The sequence below is a fragment of the Pelobates fuscus genome, chromosome 3, assembly GCF_036172605.1.
Source record: "Pelobates fuscus isolate aPelFus1 chromosome 3, aPelFus1.pri, whole genome shotgun sequence".
Classification (NCBI taxonomy): Eukaryota; Metazoa; Chordata; class Amphibia; order Anura; family Pelobatidae; genus Pelobates; species Pelobates fuscus.
The window spans coordinates 311847940-311866829 of NC_086319.1; the positions used below are offsets into that span (position 1 = coordinate 311847940).

Consider the following 18890-nt stretch of genomic DNA (forward strand, 5'->3'; position numbering starts at 1 on the left):
CCTGGTGAACACTCTGTTTCAGTGTTCCTGCAGGCAGCTCCTCAAGGCTTCTGCCCTTTCTTGCAGATCCAGTACTACAAAGAAATCCTTAGGTGGGGATTATTCCACTCACGCCTGGTTCATAGAGCAGTGTGGCTGCTCTATTTATTGTAAATATGTTTCATTTTTACCTTTTGCACTATTTTATTCATTGAGAACAATATGGAGCCTCTTTTGTGCTTTTGTCTTTCATAAATCCTGCACTCCATACATCACCAGAAGGATATCCTACATGTGGGGAGTTTAAATACCACTGTATGCTGTTTTACTCAGAGCTGGTTATAGCTCTTTTTATTGTAAGTTAGCACTCTTAGGACTTCAGTGTTTGCCTGTAGCTGCAGGTGTCATACGTTATTGTACCATTGGTCCGCTTTTTTCCTTTATGTTTTTTATATGCTGACACGCATTTGAGTCGTTGTACAAAGTATTGAAGAATCACCTATTGTCCAGCTATATCCTACATGTGGGGAGTTTCAAATACCACTGTATGCTGTTTTACCTAGAGCTGGGCATAGCTCTACTGATTGTGAGTTGGCATTTTTCTCTTCTGTGTTGTCCGTGACACTATCCTTAACGGTTGTGCACTATTGGTCTTCCTTTTTGTCTAATTTTGTTTTTCATATAAACCACTGAGGACCTCATCAAGAACCTAAGAAGACCTACCCAAGACCCCCTTGTGTATTTTCAGAGACTTGTCTTTTTATTACCTCCCATTCCACCTAGCGCACCCTGTATTTTTGTTGTTTCCTAAGTCCAGGGTAAAATTGAAAATAATTTGTCAATCAATTGAAAACATGTTTACCATTTGTGTCCATATATAAACTTTATATAGCTAGTTTTATCAAATTATTCCTGGTGATGTTTATTTAAAAAAATGTATGTTGTATGTATTATTAATTTAAAATGAATAGATTTTAAATATTTTATTGTCTTAATTCTGAGATTATTACCTTAGCCACAACAAATGTTATGTGATCATTTCCTTGGCTGAATGATATGTGCAGCCGATGAAAAAGGAAGACAGTGTTGACTTGTCCAGTGACATATGCCTTGATAACAAGGAAGTGAGATGATATTATAAACACACTTACGCAAGTGTCAAATAGCAATAGCAAGAGCCAAAAGAAAAGCTGAACTAAAAAATACATACGCATTAAAGTGAACCTGTTATGAATAATTTATTTTACCTTAAATCGCTCCCATATACATTGAATACACCATATGTCACAAGCAAACATGGTGTATTCAATGTAAAATATAAAGATTTACTCACTTTTCCTCCGTTGCAGTGCCACCATCTTCATGCTTTGTTGGAGGTACTCTTTGTGTAACACCCACCTCTGGACCATCCTCCATTTCTCTTCCACTCCGCATTTATTTTTAAATAGGTTTTTCTCCTAATCCATGCATTTGCTAGCACAATGTATAGATGCACTTGTATGCTCAATCTAATAAGCATACGCAGTTTGGTGCATGACATGGGCCCTCTAAGTAAGGTACATAGATTTGGACCTTTCAGTAGTTCTGGGTATTTATGTTTAAAAAAAGGAAAAGATGAAATGCAGTGTTTTCATTGCTGCATAATGCAACCTCTACCTGGATGCGGCCCTGCAAAGATTGCAGGAATGACATTCAGCGTCTCCATACTCTGCATGGAGACTCTGAATGCTTCCCATCGATGGAATGCTTCTCTATGAGGAGATGTTGAACGTCAAAGTCTCACATATGCACTTGCCTTCCAATGCTTCCCTATAGGGAGGCATTGGATTGGCTTAGCTCATCAAAATTAAAGATATCAGCCTGCAGAGATGGGGTGACTAGAGTGAGACTGGCATGTCGGGTAAATAAAGGTGAGTACAATTATTTATTTAATGGATACAGGGGACCCAACAATCCAGTCTAGGGTTAGACATACATGTTTGTTTCCTAAACCTATAGTGTTCCTTTAAGATAAAAACGAGCATCCAAACACATCTAAAACCCACAATATCGCATTATTAACCATAACTTGAAAAACATATATATTCGTCTACGTCCATATATGCACAATCGCCTGGTCCTCCTAATAATGCAGTGTGTTATGTGAACAGTGCTGCCTACCTTGCTCCAATTGTATGTCTGGCAAGATAAAGACTTCTCACATATGAAGCTACATCCTCGCATCCAAGGCTAAAACCCCCAAAACAATTCCAACCAACACCACATCTTTTTTTTTTTTTTTTTGTTGACTTAACTAAGAGGATCCTCTTTGCACTCTCTTTACAATTTGTATTTACAGTTATTTCTGGAGAGTGTTAACACCCATCATGTAGGTCTGACCAAGAGTAGGTTACCGAATCTCAGTCAATTGTACTTTTGGGATTATTTTAACGTAGTATCAATTTATAGGAGTTAACTTCCTGATTCAGGTTGGAGTATACCAAAAACTAGTCTCCAAAAAGTATAATGTGTTTTTCGTTGTCTACAAGCATTATATGGATTCAATACATTGTCTGGTACATTAACACAATACGGATTATGTTGCTCCCAACAAGAGTTTCGTTTTGGTATGTTTGGAATGACAGCTCATGGACAAGAATGCAGTAAACAAACTTGCGTATTAACTGTATCTAGAAACTTTGCCAATGATGAAATTGGAATACATTGTGATATCTAGTAGTTGTCATGTCATGCCTTGTTCTTTGATATCACTTTTGCTGAAATCACTAGCTTATACAGGGATATCAAGGACATTCTATATAAGCAACAGGAGCCAAGTCATTTAGGTTGAATGCACATACTCATACATATAGTAATATCTATTTAAAAATGATATTCAGAATACTAGGAGCCATAATGCAGATATTACATTCAGACTGTATGTGCCAATGGACAATATACACATATGATTGTTCTGGACCTCATTGACACATACTCTGAATGAAATCTTCCATGATAGTTAACTCAAGATTTATTTTAACAGATTTCAAAATTTAACTCACATGGTATATACACACACACACACCAATAGACCACCTGAGTGCAGCAGGGTACAATTAAAATAAAGGTAATTACTTCCCATATATTCTAGGTAATAACAAAGGATTCCTCAAATCCTCAAATGCAAATACAAAATATAAGATACACCTAGAAAAACAAAAACAGAGAACATTCATAGGGAAACACCATTAAGTTAAAGTGCCCCTACTGTAAATATTGCACTCACAAAATATAGGAGTGATCTGAGCCCATCAAGGTTTCTTTAAGGTTCTGCGGTGAAGATTCTTAGTTCTCAAAGGTACATGCAAAAGAAGAAGGACTGCACATAGTGTGCAAATGCTGGTAATAAAAAAGACACGCTTTTATTCAAAACACTTACAGGAAGTGGAGAGTTAAAATGCCCATCAAACATCTGTATCCCTCTCTCCAGACTGGTGAATGGTAGGGGCAGGTTACAGGAATCACAGGCAATAATAAAAAACAGCTCTACGCTTTTCGTCTATGAAGTAGACTTCATCAGGAGAATTCAATATTAGAAACAAATGTTACAATCAAATCAAAACGATCTTATATTTTGTATTTAACTCACATGGGGCAGTTTTTTTGCAAATAATATCAGCCCAACCACAGGCATAAGAATGTTACACTTATATTAACTCTGCAGTTATTGTCTGGAGTAGCAGGTATTTGCAGTTGAAATTACAACTAAAAATCCATCAATAGCTAACGGGAGATTTTTCAACTGGGTGATATTGAGTGGGTGAAGTTATCCCAACCGGTAGCTCTCTCTGTGTGGATTTGATGCCTGACTACAGTATCTGGCTATTTCTATATGCCCAACAATGGAGATGTCTCTTTGTAGCCTCAACATAGTGTCAAGGAGAAAAGGTCACAGAGCTTCTGAACTTTTAATGCTTACGTCTTGCAGCACTTGTTGCTGATACAGAAAAAATATGCATTGTTTATGTTTTCTGGCATTTTCTCACGCCTAGTTTTTTGGATCCATTGCTTCTTTGGTCAATAATATTTTAAACTCATCAGATGGTATACTTTACTATCCAGCAAACAGATTTGCATTTTAATTACCCAAACCGAGCTGAACAATAGTAAAAGCAGAAAAACAATTGGATGCCATATAGATATAAATAAAATGTATTTTCCAGAGTGATACCTTTACAGACAAAGCCTACAATTAGATATCTTAATCACTCGAGTCTGCACCTTAGTGCTTAGTGTTACTGGCCTCATGAATGTAAATGTCAGTCAGTTATTATTATTTACCTTTACATTTCTCTTTTAATGTAAAATGGACCAACTGCCCAGTTCCTTTCAGGATAAAAATGCATCTTTCTGGAAAGATAAGTGGCTTCAACTGTATGTATGCAGAATAAAAATGTTTATATTACGTCTTATCACTCATTTGCTTCTGATTTAATTTTCACAAAGGTTTAATTTATCTAACTTACCAGTTATTTGATAAACTATAAAAACTGATATGGCTGCACATTCATTCTTGATGTAAAATAGATTTTAGAAGGTTTCATAGATTTAATACATTTTTGGTCTAGTATTGAATGCACATCACATTTTATGGTTAACAATTAGTATATTCTTGAGCATTTTAATTTATTTAGTTTTTGTTAGAATCTAATTGAAGTGGTCTGGGTGCAATGTCCTATGTCCCTTAACTCTACAATGTCAATTATTGCAGTTTCTGAGAAACTGCAATAATTACCTTACAGGATTAACACCTCCTCTAGTGGCTGTCTACCAGACAGCCACTAGAGGGCCTTCCGGATGCTTAGATGACTTTTGGTCATCTAAATGACACTGGACGTCCTCATGCTATGCATGAGGACTTCCAGCATCACTGGAATCCCCGTAATGAAGCATTGATCAATGCTTTCCTATGGGGAAATCCTAATGCGAGTGCAGTCATTGCCACGCATGCGCATTAGTTCTCCCTTGCCAGCTGACGTCGGAGGGGGCAAAGCGTGGGCGGAGCCTAAGCACCAAGTGACATCGGCGCTGGATTCAGGTAAGTTTCTGAAGGGGTTTTAACACGTTCAGTGCCGCAGGAGAGGGAGGGGGGTCCATAAGGGAGTGGGGCAATGCAGGATTCGATAGTGCCAGGAAAACGGCTTTGTTTTCCTGGCACTATAGAAACTCTTTAAAAATAAAAAAAATCTATATTTTTAAAAATATACACTGGGAATATAAACTGAATACACAGTTGACAATATTTGGCTTGGTTTTGCCAAAAATATAGAATCGATGTGTTTAGAAAAATAGACATACATATACAATTTAAGATTTTCTTAAATACACCTGCTAATGGATATTTTAAGGAAGCAGTGGGCATTTTTTGGAATGCAGATACAAAATACCATTCCAATGTAATCATTTACAAATACACAACCGCCCAGAAAAAGCTGAGCATTTGTATTTAAATTATTCAGGAGCACTGTATATTTTAACTACATAGGTTGAAATGCAATGCAAAATATACCCAATGTATCCATTATATTTTCTATATAATTTGAATGTAAGATGCAACATGTAAATGCTTTATATAAAGTATCAATGACAAATGCATATCTAATCAATAGTCAATCAAAGATAGAAAGAAAGAAAGAAAGATAAAAAATGTGCTTCATGATGCCAAGAATACACTAAATACTTAACTCTCCATCCACCGCAGAGCTTAGGAATAGGTTGCAGACTGTATAGATTGCAGTTCTGTTGTTTAGAAGGTTAGGAACAGGTGAAGAAGCTTCAAAGGCTAATGGGAAATATTGACAAAACTGACTTTGATTTTCCTCTTTCTATTTTCTTTAGGGCATCTGTAGAAGCACTTGCAGCTCTACTAAAATCAAGTGAGTCTATTTTTAATGTATGCTTTGAATTTACTTTCCACCACATCAATATCAATAAACACTTCAAAACAGTATGACTTTGTGGAAAATAACAGGCGTGAATGACATACGATCATAACATGAAAATAACTTATGGTTCAGGGCAAGAGAGGGGAAAAGTCGTTTACTAAATGTGGGGTATGAATGACTAGACTTGTGCAGGAAAAAAAGTGTGGTTACTTCCAAATTGATTTGTTTGGAAAACAGTTTTTGTTCGGATAAACCAAAATCTGACCATGTGGTGTTTTGCTTCAGAGGAATTTTGTCCATGCGATCCTTTTGGGCTAAATTATTAGAAAGAACAGAAATGACCATAAAATGCACCATTTGTATATTTTGCAGTACACTAATAGGCATATTGTTATGTAATTTGGTTCATACATCAAGTGAGAGGTGACCAAATATATATTCATATATTATTTAAATATATATTTATTAAATAAATAATATATACATACAGAATTCTCTTCACTCCTCCTCCTTTTTTTCCCTCCATTGGCCACTACTCACTTAACCCCTTAAGGACACATGACATGTGTGACACGTCATGATTCCCTTTTATTCCAGAAGTTTGGTCCTTAAGGGGTTAAATAAAGTCAACATTATGTCCCCTAAATCATGTTTTTTTTTTGGTGCCATGAATGGAACTCTGAATTTTGCAAAGAGAATTTAAATTCTAAATTGCATGAATATACTTTAAGGACTTTACTATCAAATCTAAATTGCTTGTAAATTCTGCTCCACATCCACGTGGTCTTATTGGATTGCATATTTTATTTACCAGTATATGAAATATCTGACCACTGAACATCACTGCAGACTTTATCAGTGTATTATAAATCAATGGGTATTTTTTTAACTGCTTTAAGGCATTTCTAGAGAACTTGATATATGTTTGCATGCAAAGGATGCCAGAGAATATCTTGTGTAATAAACACAAAGTCCCTGCTGCAACAGGAACCAAGGGTTTTAGTTTTAATAAATAAAATAAAGAGTTTCTGTGTCATTTCACAAAGACCAAATACTTTCACGTTCATACTGTGACCTTTCTTGTTTATTTATTTATTTATTTTGTTGCCTGTAAATGTACAGTCAGTGTTATTCCCAGCAGCTCAATCACTCCTTTAATGTCTCTATTTATTCTGTCTTTTCATCTCAGTTTTATTGATTTGCCTTTTACTTGCAATTCAGAATGTGATGGATGAATTAAAAGTAATATATCAACTATCTATCTATCTATCTATCTATCTATCTATCTATCTATCTATCTATCTATCTATCTATCTATCTATCTATCTATCTATCTATCTATCTATCTATCTATCTATCTATCTATCTCTCTCTCTGTCTGTCTCGCACCTGGGATGCTACAGGGTCTGCATCTGCTGAGAGGCACAATCAATTTGCTGGGAGTGTGTACTGAAACAACTGCACATGATATGTAGTCGAGATGGCAAGTGGCACAAAAGGTTAGGAATAACAGGGCTGAGATTCTTTGGACTTAGCGATCCAGATAGATACGCAAGTATTGGCCAAACTTCCTCATATTGTGGTGGTAGACAAGGAACTGAAGACTGCAGTGTTGGTGGTTGTGGCCATTCACAGTGACCGTAACATCAAGAAGAAGGAGCATGTGAAGGTGGACAAATACATGTGGAAAGTGAAGGCACTGCACTGCAATGCTGTGATGCATCATTTGAAGCGGTAACCCCAAGGGTGGGAGAGTGTCTTCAGTGGATTTCAGATAGGACATTTGAGATCTCTATCCAGAAAATAGAGATCTAGTTCTAGAGAAACCAAATACTGTGCAGAACCCTCAGACTCCTATGTCTCTGCATACATCCCAAGTGGGAGAGACAGTCCCTATTTTTGACTCAAATCCCTTTGTCCCTCTTTTCTATGAGCTCCATATTATTGGTGTGCCTGAGTGTATAACAGAGCTCCACAGCAATAATTCTCACATTAATGTGCCTTCAAACTACAATAAATGTTTTTAGAAACCTGTCTGTGTATAATAATACGATTTATTGTTCTTGGTCTAAATTACATTTTAGTTGTATAATTTGTTATTAGTGAGTCACCTATTTTTCTGAACAGCCACGGCCCTGGCCACTTCCCCCCCACTCACACTCCATAATGTAATGAGTCTCTCTTTGTCCATTTGACATGCTGGGAAGTATGTCTCTGGTAGAGTCCCTGAGAGTGAATAATACAGAAATATCACTGGAGGGCTGAGAAATTATATATATTTGTTTCCCAGTATATGTTACTGTTATAGTAGAAATGCTGTGCAAAGTGAAGGAAGCCAAACCTTTAATTTTAAGAGTCATGCACACTTAAGTGGTATATTTTTGATGTATTTAATGACATCATCAATAAACTTAATTATACAAAAAAACCCTGTGCACTTGTGGTTTTCATATGTTTCTGCTTTTGACCAATCAAAACCTTCTCTTGTTTGTTTTTTTAATTTATTTTTGTGCAAGGAGTTGACATTCTTGCAGACAGTGCCACAACAGCTCAAATATGCATAACTTAATTAACATTAATATGACATAGGTAGGTAGTGCACATTTTTACAAATTATAAACCAATGGACGCAAGACCGGTGCTAGGATTTTTAGTTACACAGGCAAAGATGCATTTTGGTGCCCCCCACCCTCGTTTAAAATAAGGTTCATACAAACACAGAAATAATCATACAGAGACATACAGACACAGACAGAGACATACATACATACAGAGACATGCAGGCATATAAAGACATACATACAGAGGCATACCGTCATACAGACACATACATACATACATAGACATACAGAAACATACATACAGAGACATCCAGGCATACAGACACATACATACATACAGGCATACAAAGACATACACGCATACAGAGACATACACGCATACAGACACATACATATATACAGGTATACAGAGACATACAGGCATACAGACACATACGTACAAAGACATACAGGCATACAGACACATACATTTCTACATACAGAGACATACAGGCATACGGACACATACATTTGTACATACAGAGACATACAGGCATACAGAAACATACAGACACATACATTTTGTACAGAGACATACAGGCATACAGAGAAATCCAGGCATACAGAGACATACAGGCATACAGAAACATACATACAAAGACATACAGGCATACAGAGACCTACATACATACATACAGAGACATACATACATACAGAGACATACACGATTACATACTTACATCAGTTCAATCTTGTCCCCTGGATGCATGCTGTCTGGCTCCTTGGAGTTCTGTCCTGCAGCCCAGCCCCATCACATGGCGCCAGCCGCGCTGTGTGGTACACAGGGAGCAGGGATATGATGTCATTCATATCCTCGCCCCCTCCACACAGGCTGCGGCAGACACCAGGGTAGGTGCAGTGGCGTACACATGACCCATGGGGCCCCAGTGCGCAAATTGATCCGTGCCCCCCTCTCGCGCTTACTCTGCGCGGGGCCAGGGCCGCAACACATGGCGGCGGGCACCTGGTCGCAGGGGTTGCAGGGCTGTGACCCCTGCGACCGCGGTATGTACGCCAGTGCATGCAGATGCACACACACTTAAAGGACCACTACAGACACCCAGATCACATCAGCTCAATGAAGTGGTCTGGGTGTCAGGTCCCTCTAGTTTTAACCCTGCAGCTGAAAACATAGCAGTTTCAGAGAAACTGCTATGTTTCACCGAGGGTTAATCCAGCCTCTAGTGGATGTCTCACTGACAGCCGCTAGAGGAGCTTCCGCTATTCTAAAACACTGAACGTCCATAGGAAAGCATTGAGTAATGCTTTCCTATGGGCGGTTTGAATGCTTGCGCGGCAAGAGCATTCGGAGCTGAGAGGCAGAGGGATCCCCAGCACCACGGGAGTCCGGCGCTAGAGAAAGGTAAGTGCTGAAGACACACACACACTCTCACGAACAGATGCATACACACCAGCTAACAGACACACACATTTACTGACAGACACACTCAGCGACAGACATACATACACACTCACTTAGAAAACATACACTCTAACTGACAAACACACACTCACTAACAGACATCAAACAGACTCACTAATACACACACAAACACACTCAGTAAGAGACACACAGTAACACACTCACTGACACTCACTAGCAGACACACTCACTGACACACTAGCAGACACACACACTGACACTCACTAGCAGACACACTCACTGACACTAGCAGACACACTCACTGACACTCACTATCAGACACACTCACTGACACACAGTAACACACTCACTGACACTCACTAGCAGACACACTCACTGACACACTAGCAGACACACACACTGACACTAGCAGGCACACTCACTGACACTCACTATCAGACACACTCACTGACACTCACTATCAGACACACACTGACACTAACAGACACACTCACTGACACTCACTAGCAGACACACTCACTGACACTCACTAGCAGACACACACACTGACACTCACTAGCAGACACACACACTGACACTAACTAGCAGACACACTCACTGACACTCACTAGCAGACACACACACTGACACTCACTAGCAGACACACACACATACACACACTAACACGTTTTTTTTTTATTTAATCCCCAGCCTCCTTACCTTTTGGAGTGCTGAAGGGATTCCCTGGGGTCCAGTGGTGCTTCTGGGCTCCTGGGCGGGCTGGCTGGCGGGCTGGCTGGTGGGCGGGCACGCGCGCGCGAGGGAGCACTCTCCCATGTGTGCTTCCTCTTCAGCTCCCTCGCGCACCGCGTAGGGATGCCGGCGCCGGAAGATGACGTCATCTTCCGGCTCCGGTATCAGTATGCGTCGCGCGAGGGAGCTGAAGAGGAAGCACACATGGGAGAGTGCTCCCTCGCGCGCCCGCAGAACCGGGCGCTCGGCCACGCTACAATAGGTAGTCGGTTGGAGGGGAGCGCAGTGCGCTTCCCTCCTTCCGGTCAGCCTGATTTTGCACCCCCAGGGCCGGTGCGCCCTAAGGCGGCCGCCTGGGCCGCCTTATGGTAGCGCCGGCCCTGAATGGACGTTCCGCCAGTAAGCAATAGAATGTATGTGTGCAATGTGTTCGGTTTGAGTGTACTGGCAGGTTAGTAAGGTATACAAAGAAGATTTAAATGACATACACATTATATCTACTTAGTGAACTAAGTATTGTGGGGCTTATTAATTTTGCTGAGGCTGCGAAAGTATGAGGGAGATCCAGCCCTATGGTGAAGAGACAATGGTCATGTCCTAATGATTAAAAGTAATGGTGACTAGGGTCTGTCAGGGTGTTAACTATTAAATTACACTCAATAACCCCTGAGTGTTCGGGGAGGGGGGATTTTGGCTGATTTAATGTCCGCTTATCAGGACAGATCCGAAGAGGTGTGCAGGCATCTAGTGACAACAGTATAAACTAAAAACTGAAACTTAAACAGTGCTAAGAGATACTCTAAAATAAGAAAAACATAATTATCAAGCAAATGGGACTGGTTATGGTGTCAGTCTGTCCCTGCGTGCCTACAGGGGTTCCCTCTGTGTACAGTAGGAGCCAGGGGGGTCCATCCCCTCCTCAGGCGGTATCTGCCTTGGGGCAAGGAGTGAATGGTACAATCTTGTTCACGTCCCAGGTGTGGTTCGGCCAGGCAGTGCCATCTGGAGGTGAGGTCAGGCCTAAGTCTCTTAGGAAGGCTGAGTAAGTGCGGCCTTCTCTGGTAGCTGTGAGTGTGAGAGACTGACCCCATTTATAGGAGATGTTCTTAGGACCCTCGTGACTGGTTGATAGGCTCGTCTCCAGTCTAAGGTGGATCGGCATAGATCTTGCAGAAACTGGAGCTGCCATGTTTTGAATTGAAGTGGTGTTTTGTTTTTCACAGCTTCTTGGGTTGCTAGTTTGTCACGAACTGCGAGGAAGTGTACCAGGATGTCTCGGGGCGCCCAAGCCGGAGCCCTACTAGACTTTGCGAGGCGGAAGCACAATCGATTTGGATGCCCCTTGCGGAGCATTGGAAGTTGTTGCATCAGCTCTTTGGTAGAGATGTCCCGAACAGTTCGCCGGGAACTGTTTGCCGGCGAACATAGCTTGTTCGCGGTCGCCGCGGCAGGCGAGCATATGCGATCTTTGGTCCGCCCCCTATTCGTCATGGAGGTGGGAGAGTCTGGGAGGGAGGGTCTGCTGCTGATTGGCTGGAATGTGTCTGCTGACTCTGAGGTACAGGGTCAAAGTTTACTCAATGATGATGAATATCGGGGCGGACCGAACATCGCATATGTTCGCCCGCCGTGGCGACCGCGAACAAGCTATGTTCGCTGGCGAATAGTTCCCAGTGAACTGTTCAGGACATCTCTACTCTAAGGCACCAATTTAAAAGTACTTCATAATGAAAATACACTAAGACCGACTCATAAATCTTGTGACGTGAAAATAAATGCAGAGTTTTTGGATATGTGATTATTATCTAGAACCTGCAACTTAAAAACACTTTTTTATTAACTTTATTTTTTGGTTGATGACCGAAGTTTACCGATTTGGTGTGGTGCTGCCCAGTTGAACCCTTTAAGGATGTTAAGGCCTTGTATGACATCCAATATAAAGTAGGCTTAACTGCCTGTAGAGCAGCATAGAACGTCCTGCTGACTTGGTGTGAGCAGGGTTACACCCCTTCTCACACCAGGGAACATCAGGTATCAATGAATACTTGGTTCCCCCTCTGCCTGCTGTGGCCAATTTGGAACCCAGCACTGCAAACAGCTCTTTAACCTCCTGGGAACCAAGGAAAAAAAAATTCTTCCAATATGCCATCCATATTTTATAAAAAGTATTTCCCAGCATCCCAGCCTGTCACATGACATATCACTGGAAAGCCCAGGATGTCCTCTTTACAATACAGCAGGGATTGATAGAGTAACTCAAAATAATAAAAGGAGATACATGTGAATGAAATGTTCAGTACAGAGGACACAAGTTACCGGGCTGGCTCTCAGGAGATTATATAGACATTTAAATATCTAATACAAGATTGTGTGTGAGCAGGATTAAAGTGGGGCTCCACTTAGTGTGCTGGGGCTGCACAGGGTCCCTTAAATCCATTCAGCTGCATTTTTTTCTGGGCTGCAGGTATCTTTAGGGAGACTATTCAGGTCCCTAGCTAATTGTGACTGTTGCTGGGCTTGGCCCAAGCTCTATTCTGAATTACACCAGGTGTAATTTTGTAAATGGTCATTATAGGGTGGCAACATACCACCATCTACTATATCACATAGTAAAACCCATTTCTAAATTATAATAGATATTAGCATACCATATATATTACCTTAGGTTTAGGTTGCGGTTAATGGTGGACTTAGGGTTACATTTAGAGGTAAGAGTAAGATAGGGTTACAGTTAGTATTGGGGTAGGGTTAGGGTAAGGTAAGTGTTAATGCTGGATATGGGTTAATACTTTTTAGGGTTAAAGATAGTGTGGGGTATAGCAATGTTTGAGGATGAGGGTAAGATTAGGGTAGCCATGCAGTTAGCGTTATTGTAAGTGTTGGCTAAGGGGTATGGTTGATATTGCGTTACTGTGGGGATTGGTATAAGGTTAGCACTAACTATCCAAAATTAAATTAGAACCTAAACACATTTAACAACCAGGACTGATACGTAAATCTTTTTTGAGCTCTTTTTATTTAGTTGCACTGGATATGTAAAAAGTATAAGTATATATGTGAAAATAAATAGTTTTCTTTCCAATTTTTCCCCATTTTATTCAGATGTTATGTTGTGTTAGATGTACATATATGATATTCAATGAAGGCACTTTCTGTCCATTAAAAAAACTACACATAATATGTATGGGACACTTGAAAAGATTCACTTAAATTACTGTGGAACAAACCTATTGCTCAAATGTAAGGTTTTGTTTTGGTTCCGAACGAAGTCAATTGCCTCGGTCCTTAAAGGGTTACGTTCTTAAATTGTGTACATGATTGTAATGGTTTGGCATTTACCTGAGGCTCTTGGATACCCACAGTCATTTTGGTCTATTTGCTATTCTACAGTATTCTAAAGTTCTACATTAGTATATAAACTTTGGATGTTATTCATTGGCTGAAATCTCTCAGCTGATGCTTTCAACCAATTAATGAGATTCAAGCATGGTATGCATGTTTGCTAATGTGGAGTATAAATTCTATTGTGGCATTATAAAGCAGAACGAAAGGAATGCTGGTATCTGGGAAAGCCAAGTGAGTTGTTAACTATTCTTAAATGGCTTGACAGCTTGCTCTGGGATGGCACTAAGGGACAGCTGGCACCATAACTACTATGTCACACTGTAGCAACTATAGTGCATAGAGTAGCATTATAATAAAAGCAGATTAACCCATATTAATAAAAAGTGGAGTTTATTCACTAAATGGTAAACTGTGCTGACATGACAAAAAGAAAATACAAAATGTAGGAGAGAACTAGACAAATTAGAAAGTGTCACCAATTTAGCTATAGTAACAGCAAGGCTGTTTTGCAATTCCAAAATATTAGAAATATTTAATCTAGAGAGCATTGAACTGTATTACTATTTGTCTCCTATCCATTGCCATTGTAAATTCCAACTATTTGTAAAGTATGCAAATATGTTGAAGCACAGTGTGGTGTGCTATATTCAACACAAGTCACAAATAGGACATTAGTTGCAGGATATTTCTGTATGACCAGGGCCGTCGCAACCATTAGGCAAACTAGGCATTCACCCGGGTATGCCGGCCTGCTGGGGGGGCCCACCGGGATGTTTACTGGTGGGCTGCCTGCCCCTCTCTGGGGCCGAAGTGCTGGGCGAGCGGCTCTTGAGTTGACCCCATGGGGATCTGGAGGTGGCCATCTGGCCACCCCTGGACCCCTAAAAGCTGTGCTAGGTAAGGCAGAGCAGGCACAAACAATGCCAGAGACCGTCTGGAGGAGAGGGAGAAAGAGAAGCCAGGTTGCGAGGGAGGCTGTTCTTGCAGCTTCTCACTCCTCCCTCACGTGCCCTCTGTAATGCCGGGAGCCAGAATATGACATCATTCTGGCCCCGGCATACTAAACAGCGGGTGGGAGGAGTAAGAAGCTGCCCCACACTGGACCCCAGGGAGGTGCGTGTTTGATTGTCAGTGAGTGTGTGTATCTGTCTGTCAGTGAGTGTCTGCCTGTGTATGTGTCTGTCAGTGAGTGTCTGTGTGTGTGTGTCTGTCAGTGAGTGAGTGTATGTATGTCAGTAAGTGTGTGTGTGTGTGTCTGTCTGTGAGTGTCTGTCTGTGTGTGTGTGTGTCTTTCAGTGAATGAGTGTATGTCTGCCATTGAGGGTGTGTGGGTTTGTGTGTCTGTCAGTGAGTGAGTGTATGTCTGTCAGTAAGTGTCTGTGTGTGTGTGTGTGTGTGTGTCTGTCAGTGATTGTATGTCTGTCAGTGAGTTTGTGTGTTTGTCAGTGAGTGAGTGTATGTCTGTCAGTGAGTGTGTGTCTGTCAGTGAGTGTGTGTGTCTGTGTGTCTGTCAGTGTGTGTGTGTCTGCCAGTGTGTGTCTGTAAATAAGTGACATGAGGGGCGGCAAAATGGATCTTTGCCTAGGGTGGCAGAAATCCTTGCACCGGCCCTGTGTATGATTTGTTAAAATCTGGACACATCATACAACTAAAACTAGCGCTGATTTAAAGCAGAACCTTTTTACTATTGATTAATTTTGTTTACTAAACAAAATTAAACTGCACATGAAGAGAGTCTTGCAAGTAATCCCATGACATACCACTCGCACACTTCCTTGTTGCAAGATCCCTCACACTTACAAGACCTTAAATAACCTGTACATACCATAACTCTGGAACTCACTGTCACTTAATATTCATAGTTCTTCCCATTTTAATTTCATATCCATTCATTATAAAGTGATTTGGAGGGAAAAAAAGTAACTTTTTTTTTTTATATACAGGATGCAAAGCTAGTTTGTTTTTAAGATAAAACTTTGATTTTATGCATTGACTGCTCCACATATATTATTTGTAGTACATTTTGTGGAGAGCATTATTCACAGTATATTAAGAGAGTATAAAACATTTGGAGATGGCACAGAAGTGAAGGATTAGGTTTACAGAGGTCACAGGGTAGACTACCTTTCTCACTTTATGGTTAATCCTGCTATGGCTATACATTAATCCTCATGCTGCAATGTTTCATGCATATTGTCAAAAAAATAACCTAGAAAAACAAATATAATTGAATTGCATACAGTAGATGGAAATCTAAAAATTTAGATTTTTTTGTTCATATGTATCAACATTTCTTTTGATTTGATTTTTGGGAATGTAGCGTCCCAAATTACCATCAGAGGTAAAAATAATACCTACAATGGATGTGATAGGAATCTGGATTATATAAGGCAAGGCAGGCACTGCAATCTGTTCATATCACTATACACATTCTGCTTCTACACCCAAATACTTTTTGAGCCTTGCTACACATTATGAGACAAGGCTTGTTATGAACCTTCTGAACAAGGAAAACAACGAGAAACAGAAGGAAGATCTGCTAGATAAAGTGGATGGAACTGGCACCATTGGAAGTGAACAGGTTCACAGTTTCCTCAAATGCATCCTTTGGAAGCTTTAAGCTCATAATTGGGAAATTTATTCACCCTCCACTGGCAGAAAATATGTCAGCCATCATCAAAAGTGTTTCTTCAAAAAACCACCAAACTACAGAGTCTTCTAATATTTCTTCATGACCAGAATCCTACATTTAAATTTTTGATGGAAATATATGGTCATGTGAAAAAGAACATATGCCAAAAGTCCTCCACAATGATGTGATTGACTAAGTCATACAGAAAATGATTACTGCTACTACAGGTAGTTCTACAAGTTATTGAATCATAAGGTGTACTTTTTTCACACATGGCTTCTCCAGTTTGGCTTTATTGTTGGTAAATAAATCATGACACAGTGTAATATATTATGTGTTGTTGTTCATCTGAGGCTGTGTTAACCTAATTTACAAGACCTGCTAAGGAACAGATAAAGTTATGTTATGTTGATTACAGATGTGAAACACATTCATTCCCTTAGGGGGTCTTTCCATCTAGCTTACCAGCATTTTGTCTGGATTTTTCCACCTCTCTTTCACAGATACAGGTACTGGTGGCTGTTTTGTTTTTCTGCATTTTTATGTTATTAGATGTACCTACATTATCTGTACAATTACACTGCTGTGTGTGTGTGAGGGTGCTGTGTGTGTGTGTGTGTGAGTGTGCTGTTTGTGTGAGGGTGCTGTATATGTGTGTGAGGGTGCTGTGTGTGTGTGATAGTTCTGGTAGTGTGCTGTGAGGGTGGTGTGTGTGTGTGTGAGGGTGTTGTGTGTGTGTGTGTGTAAGGGTGCTGTGTGTGTGTGAGGGTGCTGTTAGTGTGCTGTGTGTTTGAGGGTGCTGTTAGTGTGCTGTGTGTGTGAGGGTGCTGTGTGTGAATTTGTTTGGAGTGATTGTGTGTGGGGGGACAGATTAGGAAGTAGCCCCCTCCCTTTCCTACCTTTTGCCTGGGGGGGAGGATCCTTGCTGCCATCCCTGGTGGTCCTAGTGTCAGTGAACTGTAGCCTGCAGGGCTAGAGTTCACTCTCGCGAGATCTGAGCCTTGCTGCGGCAACGCTCCGACCCCGCAAGTGGAAACCGGTGGAGCTGCTGGCTAGAGATCCCCTGGTCCTCTCCTGCCTCCCTCCCTGCCTTTGGGCCGATGAGGGAGATCTTTTATCTCCCCACCGGCCCATGGAGGCACACAGCAGGGCCAGCGCTCGGATAGCGCCGGCTCTGCATGGACCGACAGGGGAGATCCTGTGATCTCCCCTGCTGGCCTCGATCCATGCGCGGGCCACGGGGATTTGGGTGTACCCAGGCACACTCGGCACACCCCATGCGCATGCCTATGATATATATATTCATATACTTCGTTAAGATACAATAATTAAGAATGTTATTGAATCTTGATTTTTTTTTTATGGTAACCTCTGTATTGTCTTCACTGCCCTTATATTCAAGCTCTATTTTTTTGTAAAGGATGTTTGGAAATGGATTTGGGCATGACTTAATGTTCTGGTACCAATTAGGCTTATGCCGACAACCTCCACCAGTACAGACAGTTTTGGGTATAGACAGTTTTATTGTCACCTTCCTTAAGAGACCAAAGCTTTACATTTAATTTAAAAGGTGTGATATTTATAAGAGAACATCTTATTAACCAAGTTGTCGGCAATATTGACCAAAGGGTCCTGTTTTGTGTATAAAACATACACTTAACACAGATAGCAGGTCACACAAACAGTGTTGTTGTTAGGTGGCTTTTCATTTCCAATCAATCTGCAGAGGGATTTAAGTATTGAGATAAATAGATGACAAGGAGAAATTCCAGCAGAAAGTTCAACATCATTCAAGAGTTTGCATTATGTGATCATACGATGATTATACAACCATAGACGTTACACCATTTATAGAGTGAGTCTATCGCTGAGCATAGATGGCAAACAGCTTTCATTCAGGAAGCCTGCCAGAATATGTGTCTTTAGAGAATCTAAAAGATTAAATAGAACATTTGGAATAGAACCGAGATTTAAACATCAATCTAATAATATAATGTGAATGTGCTATGTGTAGCCATGTGCAATAATTAAACTGTAGCATATAATTCAAATATATTTAAGGTAATTATTTGCTATGTTATGACAGTGCTATTGGGGGATTATTAAGTCATCAGAGTTCTGTACAGGGAATGTACTATATTTTGCCAGGAATATTTAGGAATGTGCAATGTCAGCCCAGTATTAGAGGCACATTAACACTGGCTGTGCTGGCAATGTGACAGTCGACTCCTGCAAAATAAAATAACAAACTGGCATATTTTATTTAAATATTGATGCCACTTTTCTAGTTTTCT

The 18890-nt window shown here is 40.5% G+C and overlaps 1 protein-coding gene across 1 annotated transcript in view; it reads left to right on the forward strand.

Annotated features, from left to right (window-relative positions):
* The window catches only part of AGBL1 (AGBL carboxypeptidase 1), a 707263-nt gene that overhangs the window by 106486 nt on the left and 581887 nt on the right, over nucleotides 1–18890 (forward strand). The window contains exon 6 of the mRNA XM_063448878.1: nucleotides 5857–5894. Within this exon, the coding sequence (XP_063304948.1) occupies nucleotides 5857–5894 (38 nt within the window). The remainder of the gene's footprint in view (nucleotides 1–5856; nucleotides 5895–18890) is intronic.